The 17,662-nt window shown below is 41.9% G+C and overlaps 1 protein-coding gene across 2 annotated transcripts in view; it reads left to right on the top strand.

Annotated features, from left to right (window-relative positions):
- COL14A1 (collagen type XIV alpha 1 chain) overlaps positions 1–17,662 on the top strand; it is a 198,939-nt gene that overhangs the window by 38,867 nt on the left and 142,410 nt on the right. For both annotated transcript variants that reach the window (XM_045005058.1, XM_045005059.1), the window contains 3 exons: positions 520–636; positions 4,201–4,344; positions 8,939–9,034. In XM_045005058.1, coding sequence (XP_044860993.1) covers positions 520–636; positions 4,201–4,344; positions 8,939–9,034 — 357 coding nt within the window. The remainder of the gene's footprint in view (positions 1–519; positions 637–4,200; positions 4,345–8,938; positions 9,035–17,662) is intronic.

Here is a 17,662-nt window from a genome sequence, read left to right as displayed (position 1 = left end):
TTGTGCTATTTCCTGTCCCCTGCTTGCAGCCTAAAATACACATGTAAGAAGGACATTTGTGTCCACACAAGCCTTTGAAAATTTGGCCCTGAGTGACTTAAATGAAAAACCCATGATATTCGGCATAAGAGCTAAGAAAGGCACCTTGTCAAATAAGAAGGAAGATCAATTTTAGTTCCTATACATTAACAAAGAGCATTTTGTATAACCAGCTTTGCTTGCTAAACTAGCATCTTAACATCTAACACCATTTGTCTCTGTCTTTTATAAGGTCAGTAGTTTGGGTTTTCCCCCCCCCTATAAATCTAAAGGCTATGTCACTGGGGGAAATAAGGCACCTTGGGGATTAATGTTATTTTACAGACTAATCAGCTGATTTATGTGACATTTAGAATAACTTGCATCCTTTGTGTTGTCAAACGTGTGTGTATGTTTGCCTGTGTATTTTCCTTAACCTTTATTTAAAAATGAATGAACTCTTTTACTGTAAAGTAAGGTCTCTTTATTTTTTCCTTACAGTGGCTCCACCAACAAGACTAAGATATAATTTAGTCACTCATGACAGTGTACAAATTTCATGGAAAGCCCCTAAAGGGAAATTTACTGGATTTAAGCTGCTTGTTACTCCAAGTTCAGGTAAAAATATTTACGTTTGTCTATAAAGATGTTTGCTTCATTCAGGTCCAGTGATAAGGGTGTCATGGTGAAGTGGAGGAAAGCAGCCTCCTATTGCTTTGGGGCTGATCTCACTCCACATAACTGGGGGTCTCTGAGCTGGCTCTGGACATCCAGGAGCTCTGGCTGTCCAGCAGGAGAGAGACTGATCCAACTTGCCACACTGCAGTTGGAGGCCAGTGTGAATACAGAAGTCTGGGGTGTCCATGGGGTGGAGTCACCTGACAGATACTTCCTGTGCTTCATCATCCGCAGTGGGGTCCACCTCTAGTCCTGTCCCTGTGAGCATCCCCTCCTCTGTCCTCCTTGCCGTATACAGGGAAATAGTAAGTGCCCAAAAAGAGTCAGTAAACGAAGTTTTGTGAATATCCATGGGAATTTTGGTCAGGCAGAACAAGGGAAGTGAATAAGAGGCAGAGGGGCAGGTCCTTAGCTGGCATAATTTTTTTATAGCTCCATTGTCAATGCAACTAAGAGTTCAGAATACACTAGTTCAGAATCTTCTCCAGACTGCATAATGTTTTAGTCATCCTTGATACAGCCCTTATCCTACAGTCACCCTCTCCTGATCGGGGGTATGTTGATAAACTGTGCTGCTGAAGAAACCTGAAAGAAATTTTTGCAATATATCCACATTGTTATTCCCAGTACCAAGAGAATTAAACTATAGCGTAGTTATTTCAGAATAACTATCACATATAGACTATAATGTATTAATTTGAAATTTATAAATGTGAGGTCTACAAACTGCATTCACACTTTGTTGTTTCATTATATCTAATCTACTTTGAAGAATAAAATGTAGTTTACAGATTGGACAGTAATGTATTTGAAAGAACAGCTGTAGCAATTTCTTGATGAGAAAGCAATAGATGCCTTTTTCCTCCCTATATTTTACTGTTGCACTGGCTTGTGCCAGGCAGGCTTTTCAACCTTAAGATGAGCAGACATGCGACATATAAAAGCAATCAAAATGTGCCAAAACCCACAGACCAACAAAAGTTACAACAATGTGTGTCATGAAGCAGTTAAATCAGCTATTGTGCTAAAAGGTATTAAATTGCAAAGGAATGAATGGCTGCTGAGTCAGACGGGCAAAAGGAAAAAGAGTGTAATCAGTTTTGATAGCATGAATGTGGTATGCTTTGGTAGTCAGCTGATGGCAGAGGGTCTTCAATAAATGTTAATCCTCAAAGTAATTTGCAACATGGATAGTTTGTACATTCAAAGAGAGCAGCGGTAGGTTAGGGCCCAGTCTAGTAGTGGCATGCGAAAGGATGGAGAAGGGAGTGTGTGTTGAGCACTGGTGGGCAATGCGGAGTAGGATACACTGCTGGTGCCCTACTGCCCACCACTCTGCTCTCAAAGCCTGCATATGGGTTGGGGCAGGAGTAGTGAAATGCACAAAATGCAGTTGCTGAGCCCTTGCTAGTGGTTATTGGATCACGCTTGTGAAAAGTTATTAGGCCACACCCTTCCTCTGCCTAACAACTAAAACTCCTTTAATAGGTCCTTCGAGGACTATTAACAAAGTATTTTAAAAAGTTAGAAATTCACCCCCAGCTGCTTGCACCCTGCCACTGATTGTGGGAGACTCAGAAATGCCAGATGAGTCTTCACAGTTCAGTCATGCTGAAAATTGCTTTTTAGGTTTTGACTTTATGGACTGCTCCCTTCCTCCCTCCCCACAATTACCTACCTAGCGTGTCACAGCTGGTGCCCCCTATGTAGCTCTTCCCACCTCATTCCTAGTGTCTCGGATCATGGGTCCAATGCTCATTGGTTTGTATCCCTTTGTAGTATGATCCATTTCTCTGCTGAGCTAACCCTATGCAAGACTGTCTCCCCTCTTAAAGCCTTTTCTGGTTCCTATTCCTTTAAGCCAGGGCCCTTGAAAACGACCCTGACTCTTGCTACAGCTAGTTCCTATGTCTTGACTGTCCTGTTGCAGCAAAACCCTTTTAGAGCTGCTGGCCCCTTGAAGTGTGCTTGACCAGATTAACTTCCGCATAGGATTTTTCTTACCTGCAGTTCTTTAGTTCTCTGATCTTATAAACTGTCCCTTCCTGTTTCAGTTGCTCTGCTTTGGCCTCATTTGAAGACCAGACCTGTAGCTGCCACTCACTACAAATTGCTTTTTCCCTTGTCTCCATGTGGGTGTCAGGGATCCAGGTACAGTCAGTCTCCTAGCAACTCTCTGGGCACAGCTGAACCTGGCTGGGGCTGCCTGATTGACTGCACTGCCTGACTGGTGGAGGGCAGATTTAAACTCCACCTTGAGCCAGTAGCAGCCAGAACTCTATTGCTGCTCAATGCATCCTATGCTGCAGCTGTGCTTGATCCTGCTTCCTGCACCTGCTCCCATCCAGCCCCTGCCTGCTCCCACCCAGGCTGCTCTTGTGCCCGTTCCAGTTCCTGCCCTTCTCATCCTCAACACCCCTGGCTCTACTTCCTGACTACATCTCCAACTCACCCATTGGCTCTTCCATTTGGTTTCTGACCCATGGCTCTGGTCTCAACTACACCCACAGAGCCCTTATTCTTGACTCCATCTTGACTCTGCTCTAATCTCCTGGCCACCCTCATGGTTCTGACGATTAGGCATGACTGCCTACATCCCAGATGCAATCCTGACAGTGGGTTTGAGCTGGGCTTCCTGGCTGTCTTACTGGGCCCACTGGCAACTGCATTTCACTAGCCCAGTCCTTCTGGCTTCAGCACTCGGGGACTGTCCCTGCTTGTGAATGCAGTCTCTCCTTCTCTGGGGAGATTCTTCCCACTCTCCAGGTTTCGTGATGCTAGGAGAGTAGCTGCTTTCCTCCCAGTAGTTCATTCTATTATCTGTGCCTCTCAGGGTCACTGCAACACTTCTCCCCAGAGCTTCTGGAATGCTGCTGCTATCAGCTAGGCCTCCTGGCCATCTCCTTTCACTCCTAGTCAAGGTCTACTTCATGATGTCCTATTCCTGTAGCCTCTCATTTCATAGCCCCATTCCCAATTGGGGTTGAGTCTCTGGACTGCTTCCTGAACAGACTGATTCCCACAGAGGTATCTGCTAGTCAGATGGCTTAATTTCCTGGGTGGCTTTCCAGTTCCTCTCCTGTGTCTCACTTTGTCCCTTCTCCAGGACCTCCATTTCCTGTAGGCCTTTCCTTCATCTGTGTGTGTGTGTGTGTGTGTGTGTGTGTGTGTGTGCTTGCACATGTGTGTACATACCCAGGGTCTTACCTATTATTCATGTTAGGTTTTGGAGAAGGTTTACACCTCATGAGACCATCCTTTTAAGGTCACAGTATGTCAGCCCACCTGGCTCCCTGCTTTTCTTGGGTGTTCTCTGGGTCATTCCAAAGGGACAAGAGTTTGGAACAGACAACAAGTGATGAGTGACTGGACTTTGGTCATTACCGTACTTAATGTAGCTTAAGTATATATTTAAGTGGTTTAAAATGTAGCAATTTACCTTATCATAGCATTCACTATTTACACTATGCCGCTGATCTTATTTCTCCTCTTGTTTCCTTGCAGGTGGAAAAACCAATCAACTAACTCTTCAAAACAGTGCAACCAAAGCAATTATTCAAGGTCTTATTCCAGATCAAAGCTATGCAGTTCAGATTATTACATACAATAAAGACCAAGAGAGCAAGCCAGCACAAGGGCAGTTCAGAAGTATGTATCTGTATCATATCATATCTGTATCATATCATATCATATCTCACATATAGCACTGTCTTACCAAATACCCCTTCAATCTATACATTTGCAATGTACTCAGGTACAACAGAGATGAGCATGTTATGAATACTTAGACCAATAGAGAACATAGAGCCAATTTCAGCCAGGTGTAAAAAGGTGCAAGTCTGTTGACTTCAGTGAAGTACATGTGATAATATAAAGTCTGGCTGTATTGGACATTGTGCAAGCGATTTTAGTAGCAGGAATTCTAAACTAAAGGAAATGTTAATAGCCCAATTCTTTTAATTTTCTCCTTTCCCTTGTGAAAATAGCCCATGACTCATAAAAAGGGAATTGTGAGTGGGAGGAAATGAATGGAATCTTTTTTTTTTCCTTTTTCATGGATTTCCAGTGTAATTCTTAGAATGGGGTGAGGGAAGCCACAGGTAAGTCTTAAAACTTTGAACTTGTAATAGGCCAGATGCTCAGCTGGTGTAAGTCATCATAGCTCTGTTTACTTTAATGGAGCTATGCCAGTTTACACCAATTGAGGATCTGGCCTACTATGTTCAGCACATGATCCTGCAAAACCCAAACAAATATATACAGAAAAGGATCAATGTGTTCTGTCTGAGGGTGTGTTGATTAGTTAGGTGCACTTTCTGCCCTGATTTACACCACAGGCCTAATCTACATTAGGAAATTAGGTCAATATGACTATGTCTCTGAGGGGCGTGAAAGATCCACACCTCTAAATGATGCAGTTAAACTGACCTACAATGATCAGTGCAGGATTGATGGCAGAATTCTCCCATCTCCCGGGGAGATGGAGTACCTATGCCAACAGGAGAACTCCTCCACTGGCCTAAGTAGTGTCTTCACTGAAGTGCTACAGCAGTGCAGCTGCAGCATTTTAAGTGTAGCTAAGCCCTCCTGGAACACAATTAAAGACAGGTCAGGACAGATTTAGTCTATAGAACCAAAGACCAGGTAGCCTGCGGGTAGGGAAGTAATTTTTCCTGAATCCCTTTCCTACAAAACACCTTCTTTGAACATTTTTAATATCTGAGATGCTTGTGCTTCAGGTTTCTAACTGTGTAATGGGTCTGCCAATCACTGCTCTAATTGCTAGACCACCCTCCTATCCTATCCAGCACATGATAACCAGTGCTGATTACTTGATGTAGAGGCCACGTCAAATCCTTCTAGGAATTCCCCAGTGCCTGTATTTATTATTTTAAATACCACTGGTTGCAAAACCCACAAAACCACAGGTTACTTTAGCATTAAAGAGAAACCTATGGAATGGCTACTCAAGCTTCCAAACTATTAGCTGTGGTTGTTTGTAACTGGCTGTATTCCACAGGAAAAGCCGAGCTGGCAGCTTGATTTTAGAATGCAGGGGTTACATTCTGTTTAATATATTGTTTCTTTAGCTGCAATATGTTTTCATTGGCTGTAGTGAGACTTGGATCCCATTTGACAGTATAATGACTGCATGAATGAAACCAGATACAATGTGTATGCAAGTCCTTCCTTTTTTTATGTTGTATTTTCATGGCTTTTTCTTCCCCCATGACAAAGTGATGACTAATTCTTGGGACTGTGGAAGATTAAACTATTCCAGGGCACCTTTGGGGAGGGGAAGGGAGGGCCAGAGTAAAATCATGAGGGACTAGCAGGACGCTGGACACATCAGCATTTTAAACTCTGAGTTATAGCTAATGTACAAAGTCCCCCCCCCCACACCTACAGAAATCTTAACAGCTTGCAGTAGTCTGTTATCCTTAGGATAATTTATATTTTCTTTTACATGACCGTGCACTTCTTATGTGATAGCTTACAAATCACAGTAGAATAAAAAGGTATAAAATAACTAAGGCCTTGTAATGGAGTTTTGTCTTAAAGAGGTAGATTGGACAGATGCACTGATACATTCAATTTCCTCATCAAGCAAATATGTGAATGAATTTTGTTTTTGGCTTTTAAAGCTTTATAGAGGCAATATTTTTAACAATGTCTTCAACTCCGTAGGGGTAGTCTCTGTAGAAGAATGGCCAGCTCTTTGCCAGAATTACTTTGCTTTTTTGCCTTCTAGTGAGAATTCTCTCATATTAGTGCTCTGTTCACCACCTGGAGACCAGTCTTGTGCGTGGACATCTTCAACAGCCACTGGAGTCACTGGCTATTGACGCCAAATCAGACTTTACCCAAGCAACACTCACAATTGGCCAAATCATGAAGTCCTTTCTCCTTTTTTTTTTTCTTCCTTTTTCTGGCAAAAACTCCCTTTCACTTCAGTGCAAGATTTGAATAGGTAAGATGTGAGTCCAGAGTTCTGAATAAGACTCTTAGGGTATGTCTACACTTTGAGCTGGAGGTGTAATTTCTGACTCGGGTAGATGGCCTCATACTCGTTTTGATTGAGCAAGTGTGCTAAAAATAGAAGTGTAGCCACAGCAATGTGGGTGGCAGTATGGGCTAGTCGCCCAGAGTACAATCCTGCCTAGGTGCTTACTGGGGTGGCTGGCTCATCCCACTGCCTGTGCCGCTGCTGCTATACTTCTATTTTTAGGGTCCTAGCTCAATGAAAGTTAGTGCATGTATGTTTACCCAACCTGGAAATGACACCCCTAGCTCGAGTGTAGGCATAACCTAATCATGGGCTAGCTCATGAGGGTCTCAGTCTGCCCTGAGTAAGGGGTAGGGCAGGGTTCAGCAACCTTTCAGAAGTGGTGTGCCGAGTCTTCATTTATTCACTCTAATTTAAGGTTTCGCGTGCCAGTAATACATTTTAACGTTTTTAGGAGGTCTCTTTCTATAACTCTATAATATATAAACTAAACTATTGTTGTATGTAAAGTAAATGAGGTTTTTAAAATGTTTAAGAAGCTTCATTTAAAATTAAATTAAAATGCAGAGCCTCCAAGACCAGTGGCCAGGACCTGGGCAGTATGAGTGTCACTGAAAATCAGCTTGTGTGCCGCCTTTGGCACGTGTGCCATAGGTTGCCTACCCCTGGGGTAGGGTGTGGATTCACTATTCCAAGAGCAGACAAAGGAGAGAATTGTTTCTGAATCACAGTTCTCCCATTTTGCTCCTGGGGTAAGTAATCTGCTGTTGGCATTGACATGACAGAGATGGCATCCCATCTCTGCCCCCACACAGCTGTGCTGGCCAGTGTGCTGGGGAAGAAGTCAAGACTCCAATTATTTCCCACCAGGATTCATGCACTTGCCTCATGTTTGCTCTGAGGTGAGGGTGGGAGGATAGCAGGCCTGCAGAGGCTGCTCCCCTCTCCACCCACTACCCCCACACACTGGAACCTGCAATGTGGGTATCAACACTGTAGAATGGAGGCTTGTATCCCTCTTACTCCCTGTGCAGCACTGCAGAGATTGGAAGATTGGACTGCGACTCAACAGATCTATGTTTAATTCCTGGCTCTGTTACAGGCATTCTCTGGGAATTTGGGTGAATTATTTAATATCTCTGGTCTCAATTCTGCAAAACAGGGCTAATAAGATTTCCTCTCTGCCCTTCACCTGTCATGTCTATTTATCTTGTAAGCTCTTTGGGACAGGGAGAGTCTCTCTTACTATGCGTTAATGCCTAGCACAAGGAGGCTGTGATCTCAGCTGGGCCCTCTATGTACCACGTAATATAAATAATGATCAATGCTGGTCATAAATCAGCACTATATAAATTAAAGGCTTAAGTTCTACTCAGATTAATTTTCTGTTCTTTATAAGTACATATGTCGGTTCTCACAGGAAAAAACCACATCCCTTTCTTGGCAAGACTCAAAGCTATTCAAGGTGGCATATTAGATCATTAGCCACTGTGGCGGCTGCGTGGATGTTAACACCAATTAATTTCCTAAAACAATTCTGAGAGCTTTTTTTGTAGAAAAACTATATCCTGAACAAAGTTAATTTCATTCGCATGGACTTTAGACGTGATATTACCAGAATATTTCTGGGTGGGAAGGAACAGGGTGGTGCAAAGACTAGATGATCACAATGATCCCTCTGGTCTTTAATACAATGTTGGGAATCACTAAACAGCCTGAATTCTGCCTGCTATGGATGGGAGGAGGGTATAAGGAACCTTCATACCCACCCCCTACCTTGTTTAGCCCATGCTAGGGCTAGGCACAATTGGAGTCTGAGCTATGGACCTGCCTTACTTCTGTAGGAGTGTGTGGTGCCCTGAAGAAGGCAGGGAGGAGGCAGCCCAAGGCATGGGCTTCATGAAGGGATATAGTAGCTGAATGAATTCACCATGTGTCTTTTCTCCAGGCAGATTTTCTATCACCAAAGTCTCTCCTAAACTTGGGTTCTGCTAGTAGAAACAATTTAGGTCCTAATACTGATGTCCCTGTGCTTGGACTCTTCTGAGTGAGGAGTCATTCTCACCAAGACCCACCAAGAACATGACTGAGATTAGAAAACAAACAATTGCTAATTGCCACTTGCTGCCTAAGCAAATTGTACAAATGTTGCATGAAGATTCTGGTGTGGGGGAAGAATATGATACATTTAACTAAACTTTTCTCAGTCCGACACATTTGTTCTTATCTTTGTAGTTAAAGATCTAGAAAGAAAGAAGGAAACATCAAGTAAATCCAAGGTCAAGGGTACAGAAGATACAGGTGGGAGTAAACCATCTCCATCTACAGAAGGTCAGATTGTCAAAAAATATGATTTTGTAATGTCATATTAATAACCAGTTAAATATATAACTCTGCCATTACATAGACCGTTTTCCTCATTACAGATAAGTGTCTTTTTTTTCCACTTGTTTTCCAATATGATTATCAGCATTTAATTGCATTGATGGCAATTATAGCAATTAAATATAAGTAAAAGTCAATTTTATTCACCCTGGATATTTGATTAGCTACAATAGAAAGTTTTCTTTACTTTGCTGTTCTATTTTTCAGCTTTAAACAGAGTTTTAAAACTAAACAGCATGAAAAATAATTGAAAGTATTCTTTTGAACCTGCATGAAACAGATAGTCTTGCCTGATTTCTGCACTTCCATTCATTATTCAACATAGTATATATATAATAATGACAGAATTAAATATGATTGTCATGCTTGGAACTGATGTGAAATTGGCATATTTTATTACATTGTCCCCTAGAATCAACCTTGCATAACTACCTGATTTTTATGTACAGCTGTCTGTCTGATGCATGCAAACACTTGCACGCAAAACACTGGTATGCAAAAATCAGGAAGTTATGTGTAGTTACACAAGTTTTATTTTAGATGTTTTGATTTTGTGTATGAGAGAGAGAGATTCTTTACAGGTTAACAAAAAGAAATTTAGCAGACTTGGAGCGTAATGCAACTGTGCTAGTCATCAGAAACATTTCCAGAATATATATAGCACATACAAGAAAATCCATTCTGCATTTAATACATAACATAGCTTCTGGTTGGTTCTGAATTATTAAAAGAAATCCTCCTTTCAGAAATAACACTGAAGGCAATTATTTCCTTTAGCGGTTATCTATGATCTGCAGAACAAGCAAGGGCAAGAAGAGCTTGATATGACCTCAAATAATCTTTCTGCAATAAATAGACAGTTTCAAGATTCTCACCTCTCCAGTGCCATTTCATTCTGGTAGTGCAAACACTATGTTATTGGTCCAACAATCATTGAAGTCAATGGGAATCTTTCCACTGATTTCAGTGGGCTGTGGATTATACCCTATATGTCTGTTAAATAATTACAAGACAGTATCTAAATTAATACGGTTTGGTTTTGTACAGCATGGTTCATACCAAATTTAGAGGCTTAAGAAGTGAAAAAGGCCAGGGTGGAAAAAGCTGGGCCTGTAATAACGTTTGAAGAAAGTGTTGAATTGGCTCAGAGAGAGAAGGTGCCTGAGTCAGATTTCAGGAGAGGATCTGCTACACCTTTCAGGGAGACAAGAGTAGAGGCAGAACTGAGTCTATCTGCAAAGGAGAAAGGGGGGAAGAAGTTGGCAAAGAAAGTTGTGGTCTGTTGCCTCCCCGTGTCATGATTCAGTCCTTCTTTTTATTTATTAAATCTTTTAACTTCCAAACTTGCTTTAGTTCTCTGAAGGTCTTCACGTGCCATGTAAATACGGATGGTTAGTATTGAATACCAAAATGGAAGTGTGCCATATGCTCAGAAGAAATGCAAAAGTTTTCTATGAAAAACTGTTGGTCTTGTCTGAGGGTTTTCTGTGAAGCTGGGATGTGTGCTGGGGTAACGTAAAACTTGCAAGTAGCTCACTTTTTTGCCCTATTTGTTGCTACTTTTGTGGATCCTGACTTTAATTCTTTATTTTGTACAGCTCTGTTCCCAATCCAGCCCCTTTTAAGTCAATATAAAGATACCATTAGGCTGGATTCTTTACTGGCTTAAACGTTGTGCAGACTTTCACTTTGACAAATTTTAATGTACAATAGAACCTCAGAGTTACAAACATGTTGGGAATGGAGATTTTTCGTAACTCTGAACAAAATGTTATGGTCATTCTTTCAAAGGTTTACACAACTGAGCATTGACTTAATACAGCTTTGAACAGGGCCGGCTCCAGACCCCAGCGCGCCAAGCGTGCGCGTGGGGCGGCATTTTAACCGGAGGGCGGCAGGCGGGTCTGGCGGACCTTCCGCAGTCATGCCTGCGGGAGGTCCACCGGAGCCGCGGGACAGCGGACCTCCCGCAGGCATGACTGCGGAGGGTGTGCTGGTCCCGCGGCTCGGGTGGACCTCCCACAGACATGCCTGCGGATACTCCACCGGAGCCGCGGGACCAGCGAACCCTCCGCAGCTGCGGGAGGTCCACCGGAGCCGCGGGACAGCGGACCTCCCGCAGGCATGACTGCGGAGGGTGCGCTGGTCCCGTGGCTCGGGTGGACCTCCCGCAGACATGCCTGCGGATACTCCACCGGAGCCGCGGGACCAGCGAACCCTCCGCAGCTGCGGGAGGTCCACTGGAGCCGCGGGACCAGTGGATCCTCCGCAGTCATACCTGCGGGAGGTCCGCTGGTCCCCCGGCTCCGGTGCACCTCCCGCACGCATGACTGCTTGGGGCGGCCAAATTGCTAGAGCCACCCCTGGCTTTGAAGCTTTACTTTGCAGAAGAAAAATGTTGCATTTAACCATCTTAATTTAAATAAAACGTGAACAGAAATTATTTACCTTATCAAATCTTTTTTTTAAACTTCCCCTTAATTTTTTTTAGTAGTTTACATTTAACACAGTATAGTATTGTATTTGCTTTTTTTGTTTTTTTTTAACTCTGCTGCTGCCCAATTGAATACTTCCAATTCCAAATGAAGTGTGTGGATGACTGGTCAGTTCGTAACTCTGGTGTTCAGAATGCTGAGGTTCTACTGTATCTGCTGTCTCATCAAGCATTTGGCATTGGAAAATCATGAAATGTTGGAAGGTTGAGATAGAGCATTAATTAGGGAAAAATGCAAACACATTACTCTGCCATCTCCACAGTCAGCTGAATGGGGAATAGATCACTTCTGTTGCTATTTCTCTAATAAATTTTTACTCTGCAAATGGCAGCGTGTCTCCACTGCCTGTCTGCTTCTTATTCCATAAGCAAAACCTATTGTCCAATGGTATGGGGAGGGGGAATTGGCAGTTGTGTCCATCCCTTGCAATTCAGGCACTTACCCATGGTGCTTCTGTGATTATTTTGTTTTAATCCTGCATCGTATTGCACTAGTAATGTTAATTCTGTCATTTCCTAACTTTTGAGATCTTGACTTTACAACTTTAACCATATCCTTTTGATGTAGTTTTTGTGTGTGTGATGTGTAACAGAAATCTACAATGTGCCCTGGAGATAAGAATATTCTCTGTGCGGGACGGAAATGTAGTTTACTCACTGGAGGAAGCTTGAAACATCTTGTTTGTCTGGTCAAGGTATAATAGTAGGTTATGAGGTATAGGCAGGGGTGAAAGTAACTGAAAGGACTTACCGGTACGCCGGAGTCCTGAGTGGGAGCATGACCTCAACCGGAAGAGGCAGGGCCTTTAAAGATCTGCATCGGCTGGAGCCCTGGGCCTTTTAAATCACCACCGGGGAAGCCAGTCCAGTCTCCTAGGGGGAGGGATAGCTCAGTGGTTTGAGTATTGGCCTGCTAAACCCAGTGTTATGAGTTCAGTCCTTGAGGGGGCCACTTAGGGATCTGGGGCAAAAATCAGTACTTGGTCCTGCTAGTGAAGGCAGGGGGCTGGACTCAATGACCTTTCAAGGTCCCTTTCAGTTCTAGGCAATTGGAGATATATCTATTATAAATAAACCATCCACAATGACTCCAAGTTCTTTCTTGAGTTGTAACAGCTAATTTAGACCCCAACATTTTATATGTATAGTTGGGATCATGTATTCCAATGTGCATTACTCTGCAAATATCAACCTTGAATTTCATCTGCCATTTTGTTGCCCAGTCAACCAGTTTTGTGAGATCCTTTTGTAGCTCTCTGCAGTCTGGTTGGGACTTACAAAACTACTCAGGATAGTTATCATCTGCAATTTTTGCCACCTCACTGTTTACCCCTTTTTCCAGATCATTTATGAATATGTTCAATAGGACTGGTCCCAATACAGACTCCTGAAGGACACCACTATTTACCTCTCTCCATTCTAAAAACTGACCATTTATTCCTACCCTTTCCCCCCCATCTTTTAACCAGTTACCAATCCATGAGAGGACCTTCCCTCTTATCCCATGTATGAAGTGGTTTAATAATTACTATTAATCTTTAGCAGTTAAAGTTGCAAACTGTAAATTAATTGTTCTTGGACTATATATCATCCAACAGTATTGTAAATCTTTCTGAAATATTTGAAAGCAAAACTTCCCTTAGAATAAAAGACACATCTGTCTGTCTGTCTGTCTCTCCACACAACTGTGCTTTTGTTGTTTTGATGAATATTTTCTTTCATAATAAAACTTTTCCAGTGTGATTTCTTTGCATGATGCTGCATTTTCAGTAGAAGTTCTTTCAAGGAATGATATAAACTATGATTACTTGGTATACATTTTAGCTACATCCCTTTGTTTCTACACCACAGTAAGTTTTGCAGATGAGGTAACAACTCTGCTTGAACTTGGCCACTTTGTGGACAGTGCTAGAAGAGATGGGGGAGACAGACTGGAGTCCTGAGAAATACACCTACGTCTCCTCTCCTTGCCAAAAAATTAAAATAAAAATTTCAGATAAGAAACAAGTATGTATGATCTTATTAGCTGTAACACAAGAACAAGGATACAATAGATCTTTTTGAATGATACTAGGTGAGATAGAGGAGAAGATTCACACAGAGGTAGTTAAGAATGACCATAACAGAACAGATTAATAATCCACTAGGTCAGTTTCTCATCACTAATAATAGTCAATGCCAGATGTTTCAATAGAAATGATGGAAAGTCCTCTCTAATGCATTTAATTTTGCAATATTGCATCATGGGAAGGAATGCTTCTCTTGATCCCTGATGGTGAACACTCCGGAAGCATAACCTTGTTCTAACTAGTGTGATTGTAGACGTTGTTCTGAGTCCCATGCATAGCTTTTAAATTTTGATTTCTACTGAACTCTTTAACTCACAGAACTCATTAACTTTGTATTAATGAGGCTAATTAGAGATTGCTTAAAATGTATCTCCATCTGCTTGTTCTGCACTCTAGCTCTTGGATTGTGAGTCAATCAGGATCCAGAAGGCCGCCTTTACAACACTAATTATTTTATAGTATTATAGAAATGTAGGGCTGCGAGGGACCTCAAAGTAATCAAGTCCAGTCCCCTGCACCATTGCAGGACCAAGTAAACCACCTTCTTGTCTCCTGAAGAATCCTTATTTTATCAGGTTTCAAAGTGGTAGCCGTGTTAGTCTGTATCAGCAAAAACAACAAGAAGTCCTTGTGGCACCTTAGAGACTAACGAATTTGTTAGTCTCTAAGGTGCCACAAGGATTCCTGTTGTTTTTGCTTATTTTTTCAGTTGCTTCTTCCATTGCAGTCTGCTTTATTTTTCTTCCCTCAAGGTTTTCATAGAAATCAGAGGGAAAAAACCCGCTAGTTCCTCTAGTCCCTCCCATTGCGGGTGCAGGATTGTTTTCTACTGTATTTGGTGTTTGTCAAGTTTAGTTTTATAAGTTCCCCAGTCATAAATACTGTAGTTGACTGGGCACTAGCAAGAGATCACGTGCATGTGGCAAAAGACTTAAATTATGTATGGGTACAGCCTCTAATACACAAATATCATAGACCACAGTTGCCAGAGGAAAGGAGATTCCAGTCAACAATGCACAGTACATTTTTTTTCTCTATATATAATTTATAATGTGAATTCTGAATTATATTCTTATTAATACCAGAATGGCTCTATACTAAAATCTGACATATGTCAAAGAGCAACTTCATATTATGGTCTGACATGGCAAGAGCTTTTGTGTATTAATGGTGTTTCCAGTCCTCTTGGCTTTAATCCATACTTCAATCTAGCACTATAGAAATGTCTATAAATAAATGTGTAGGATGCTGTCCATATGCACTGTTGCTGAGAGGAAGAGCAGTCCAGTGGTTAGAGCACTAGTCTGTGATTTGGGAGTGCAGGATTTAAGTCTCTTCATTGCCATAGGCTTCCTACACGACCTTGGGCAAGTCACTTCGTCTGTCTCCATTTCCCATCTGTAAAATGGGGATCATAGCTTTTGCCTACCTCACAGAGGCATTGTGAGAATAAATACATTAAAGACTGTGAGCAGCTCAGAAACTACAATAAGGGAGGCCACATAATCACCTTTGATAGATTTCCATATTTAGTTGCACATTGAAGTATTGTCATAGTGGGTTTGCAGGAATTAAAACTATGGTGCTGGGTGCTTTATAGCTATGGATAAACCTGGGATGTCATGAATGTTGGTCCCACAGCTGGCCAACATCCAGGAGAGATGTTAGTTTGCTATCAAAGGTCAAAAAGCACCTTTTAAAAAGCCAGCCTCCATCAAACGGAGTTCTGGGAGTGGTCAGAGGGATGAGAGAGCACATCTTTTGGTGGTTGATTACAGAGTAACATGTCTGTATATCTTCATGGGATTTGTGTAATTCTGGCATGCTGCTGGGGCTTTCCAGTGCACAAGAGTTGTGATGGTTGTGCACAGCTGCAAGAGGGGATTCAGTGGGGTCAGGAGCCTGTTGAAGTCTAGAACTATTGAACACAACTTTACCTGGGAGGAGGTGTGTTACTGAGGATCGGGTGACCCTGTCTTCCCCTCATGGAGGTGGATGAATCTCCTGACACTTAATTGCAAATATGTGGGACTAGGGGAGCTGGGCCTCTGCATTATTATCTAATTCCTGAGGGAATCTTCTTAATCCTTTTTCAACCCCACCCTCAATTTTAATTTTGTTTCAGTGTGATGGGGATATTTTTGGGGCTGGCACATCCATTAATATCCTTCACCAACTGTCAGTCAGCCAGGGGATGACCCCACCTTCACATTAGGATCTCTGGCATGACTTGTTCCATTCCATTCCTTTGTGTCACTTCTTATCTTGAGCTCAGTTGTCTTATCTGAGGATTGAGATTCCACTACTGGAAGGGAACACTTCTGAGTTGCTGCTGGAAGCCTAATCTGCTAGTGAAGAGTTTAATTAATTTGACTCTGAATTATAGTCTCATTAATATTACTGTGATGGTTCCATACTACAAACGGGTGGGCTCAGTGGGCACAATCCTGAAAATGTTTACTTGCAGGAATAACTTTGCTCACACAAGTAGACCCATTGAAAATAATAGAGCATATAAAGTGTCTTATATGCATAACAGTTTGGAGAATGAGGCCCGATAGCAGCATATATCAGGAAATTTGCAGGGTTGCTGTAGGTCAGCAGCTTTAGAGGCAAATTGTAACCTCAGCAGGGCCCTTGCTTCAGTTCAGTTTATTTAGCTAGTACTGGTAGAATTTGGAAAAATCACCTTTTGTTGAACACTCATATTTGGAACTTTTTTTAAAATTAGATGTGTGATAAATACTATAGATGGAAGAAAGGGATGGTAGTTTGTTCTGGAAGAGTAATCAACTCTTTCCTGTAAAATACCTCTGTTATCTCATCTGTTCTGCTCCCCTAAGAACTTTCCAGCTCAATATCCCAATTTAGCTCAATACCTAGAGGGCAGACAGGTGCTGTCAAACTGTGGCAGATGTTTCTGCCTTAAGAGTTTCATAATATTTAGTGTTCTATTGTTCTCCAAAGAAGTAGTAATACAGTCTGAGTTGCAAGCAGTAATGTGTCTACAGATAGTTATAAATCTCTTTATAACTATCAACATATTTCAGTGAGGCCAACTCTATTTGGTTTTGCAAAAGGAAAAACCTCAGATGTTCAGATTTTGTCTCAATCAAATACACACTCTGTCTGTCAGCCTAATAATTATACATGCATCTGACGAAGTGGGTATTCAGCCACGAAAGCTCATGCTCCAATACGTCTGTTAGTCTGTAAGGTGCCATAGGACTCTTTGCTCCTAATAATTATGTAATCCTTCTGTCACGTGGTGTCAGCACCACCCAAGGCTGCGTTCAATATCTAAGGGTTCCTCCTAACATTACAAAGCAAAATCAGCTTAAGCTCTCACCCAGGAATCTGGACTAAACACCATCTTACTCTCTGAGTGCCACTGTTTATTTAGGTGCCTGTGGGTTATAAAAGTGCCTAGCTTTAGACACCCAAACTTGCAAATTCTGGCTTTAGTGACTCATAGAAACCACACAGGGAGCCAGCCATTGGCTGAACTCAGACTAAAGCCCAAAAGTCTAGGTGTCACTGCATTGTGTGACAGGAATCTCCTTTCTTCTGGCAACTGTGTTCATCGGCTGGTATTTGTGAAGTGTTACCATCCAGTCAGTCCCTGCATTATGCTGGGAAGTAACCATTTGTTCTAAGGGCAGATAGCAGACCACCATGTAAATTATGGTTTTACAGACTCTACATTTTTATATTTTTAAATGCCACTACAAAACCCAACTAAAGATGAGCCAAAACATATACCAAGTTAATGTAGAGATTCCTGTGGTCTCCATAGTGTTGGCTGACTTAATTCAAATGATAACATTGGTAAATTTGAACTCCTTTTTTTTAAGTACAACACTAAAAACATTCAGATTTAGGATCTGCCAGTGTCTCTGCCATATTATAGAAGCTCCCCTTATGGAAAAGTCCTATACAATATAATAATGGTGAAATAGGATTCTATAGAAATTACTTTCTAAATCTATAGCATTTAATAGAGAATAGAGT

Source organism: Mauremys mutica, chromosome 2 (genome assembly GCF_020497125.1).
Source record: "Mauremys mutica isolate MM-2020 ecotype Southern chromosome 2, ASM2049712v1, whole genome shotgun sequence".
Classification (NCBI taxonomy): domain Eukaryota; kingdom Metazoa; phylum Chordata; order Testudines; family Geoemydidae; genus Mauremys; species Mauremys mutica.
Note: the sequence above shows the minus strand (reverse complement) of the source record. Positions and strands in the feature narration are given on the sequence as shown.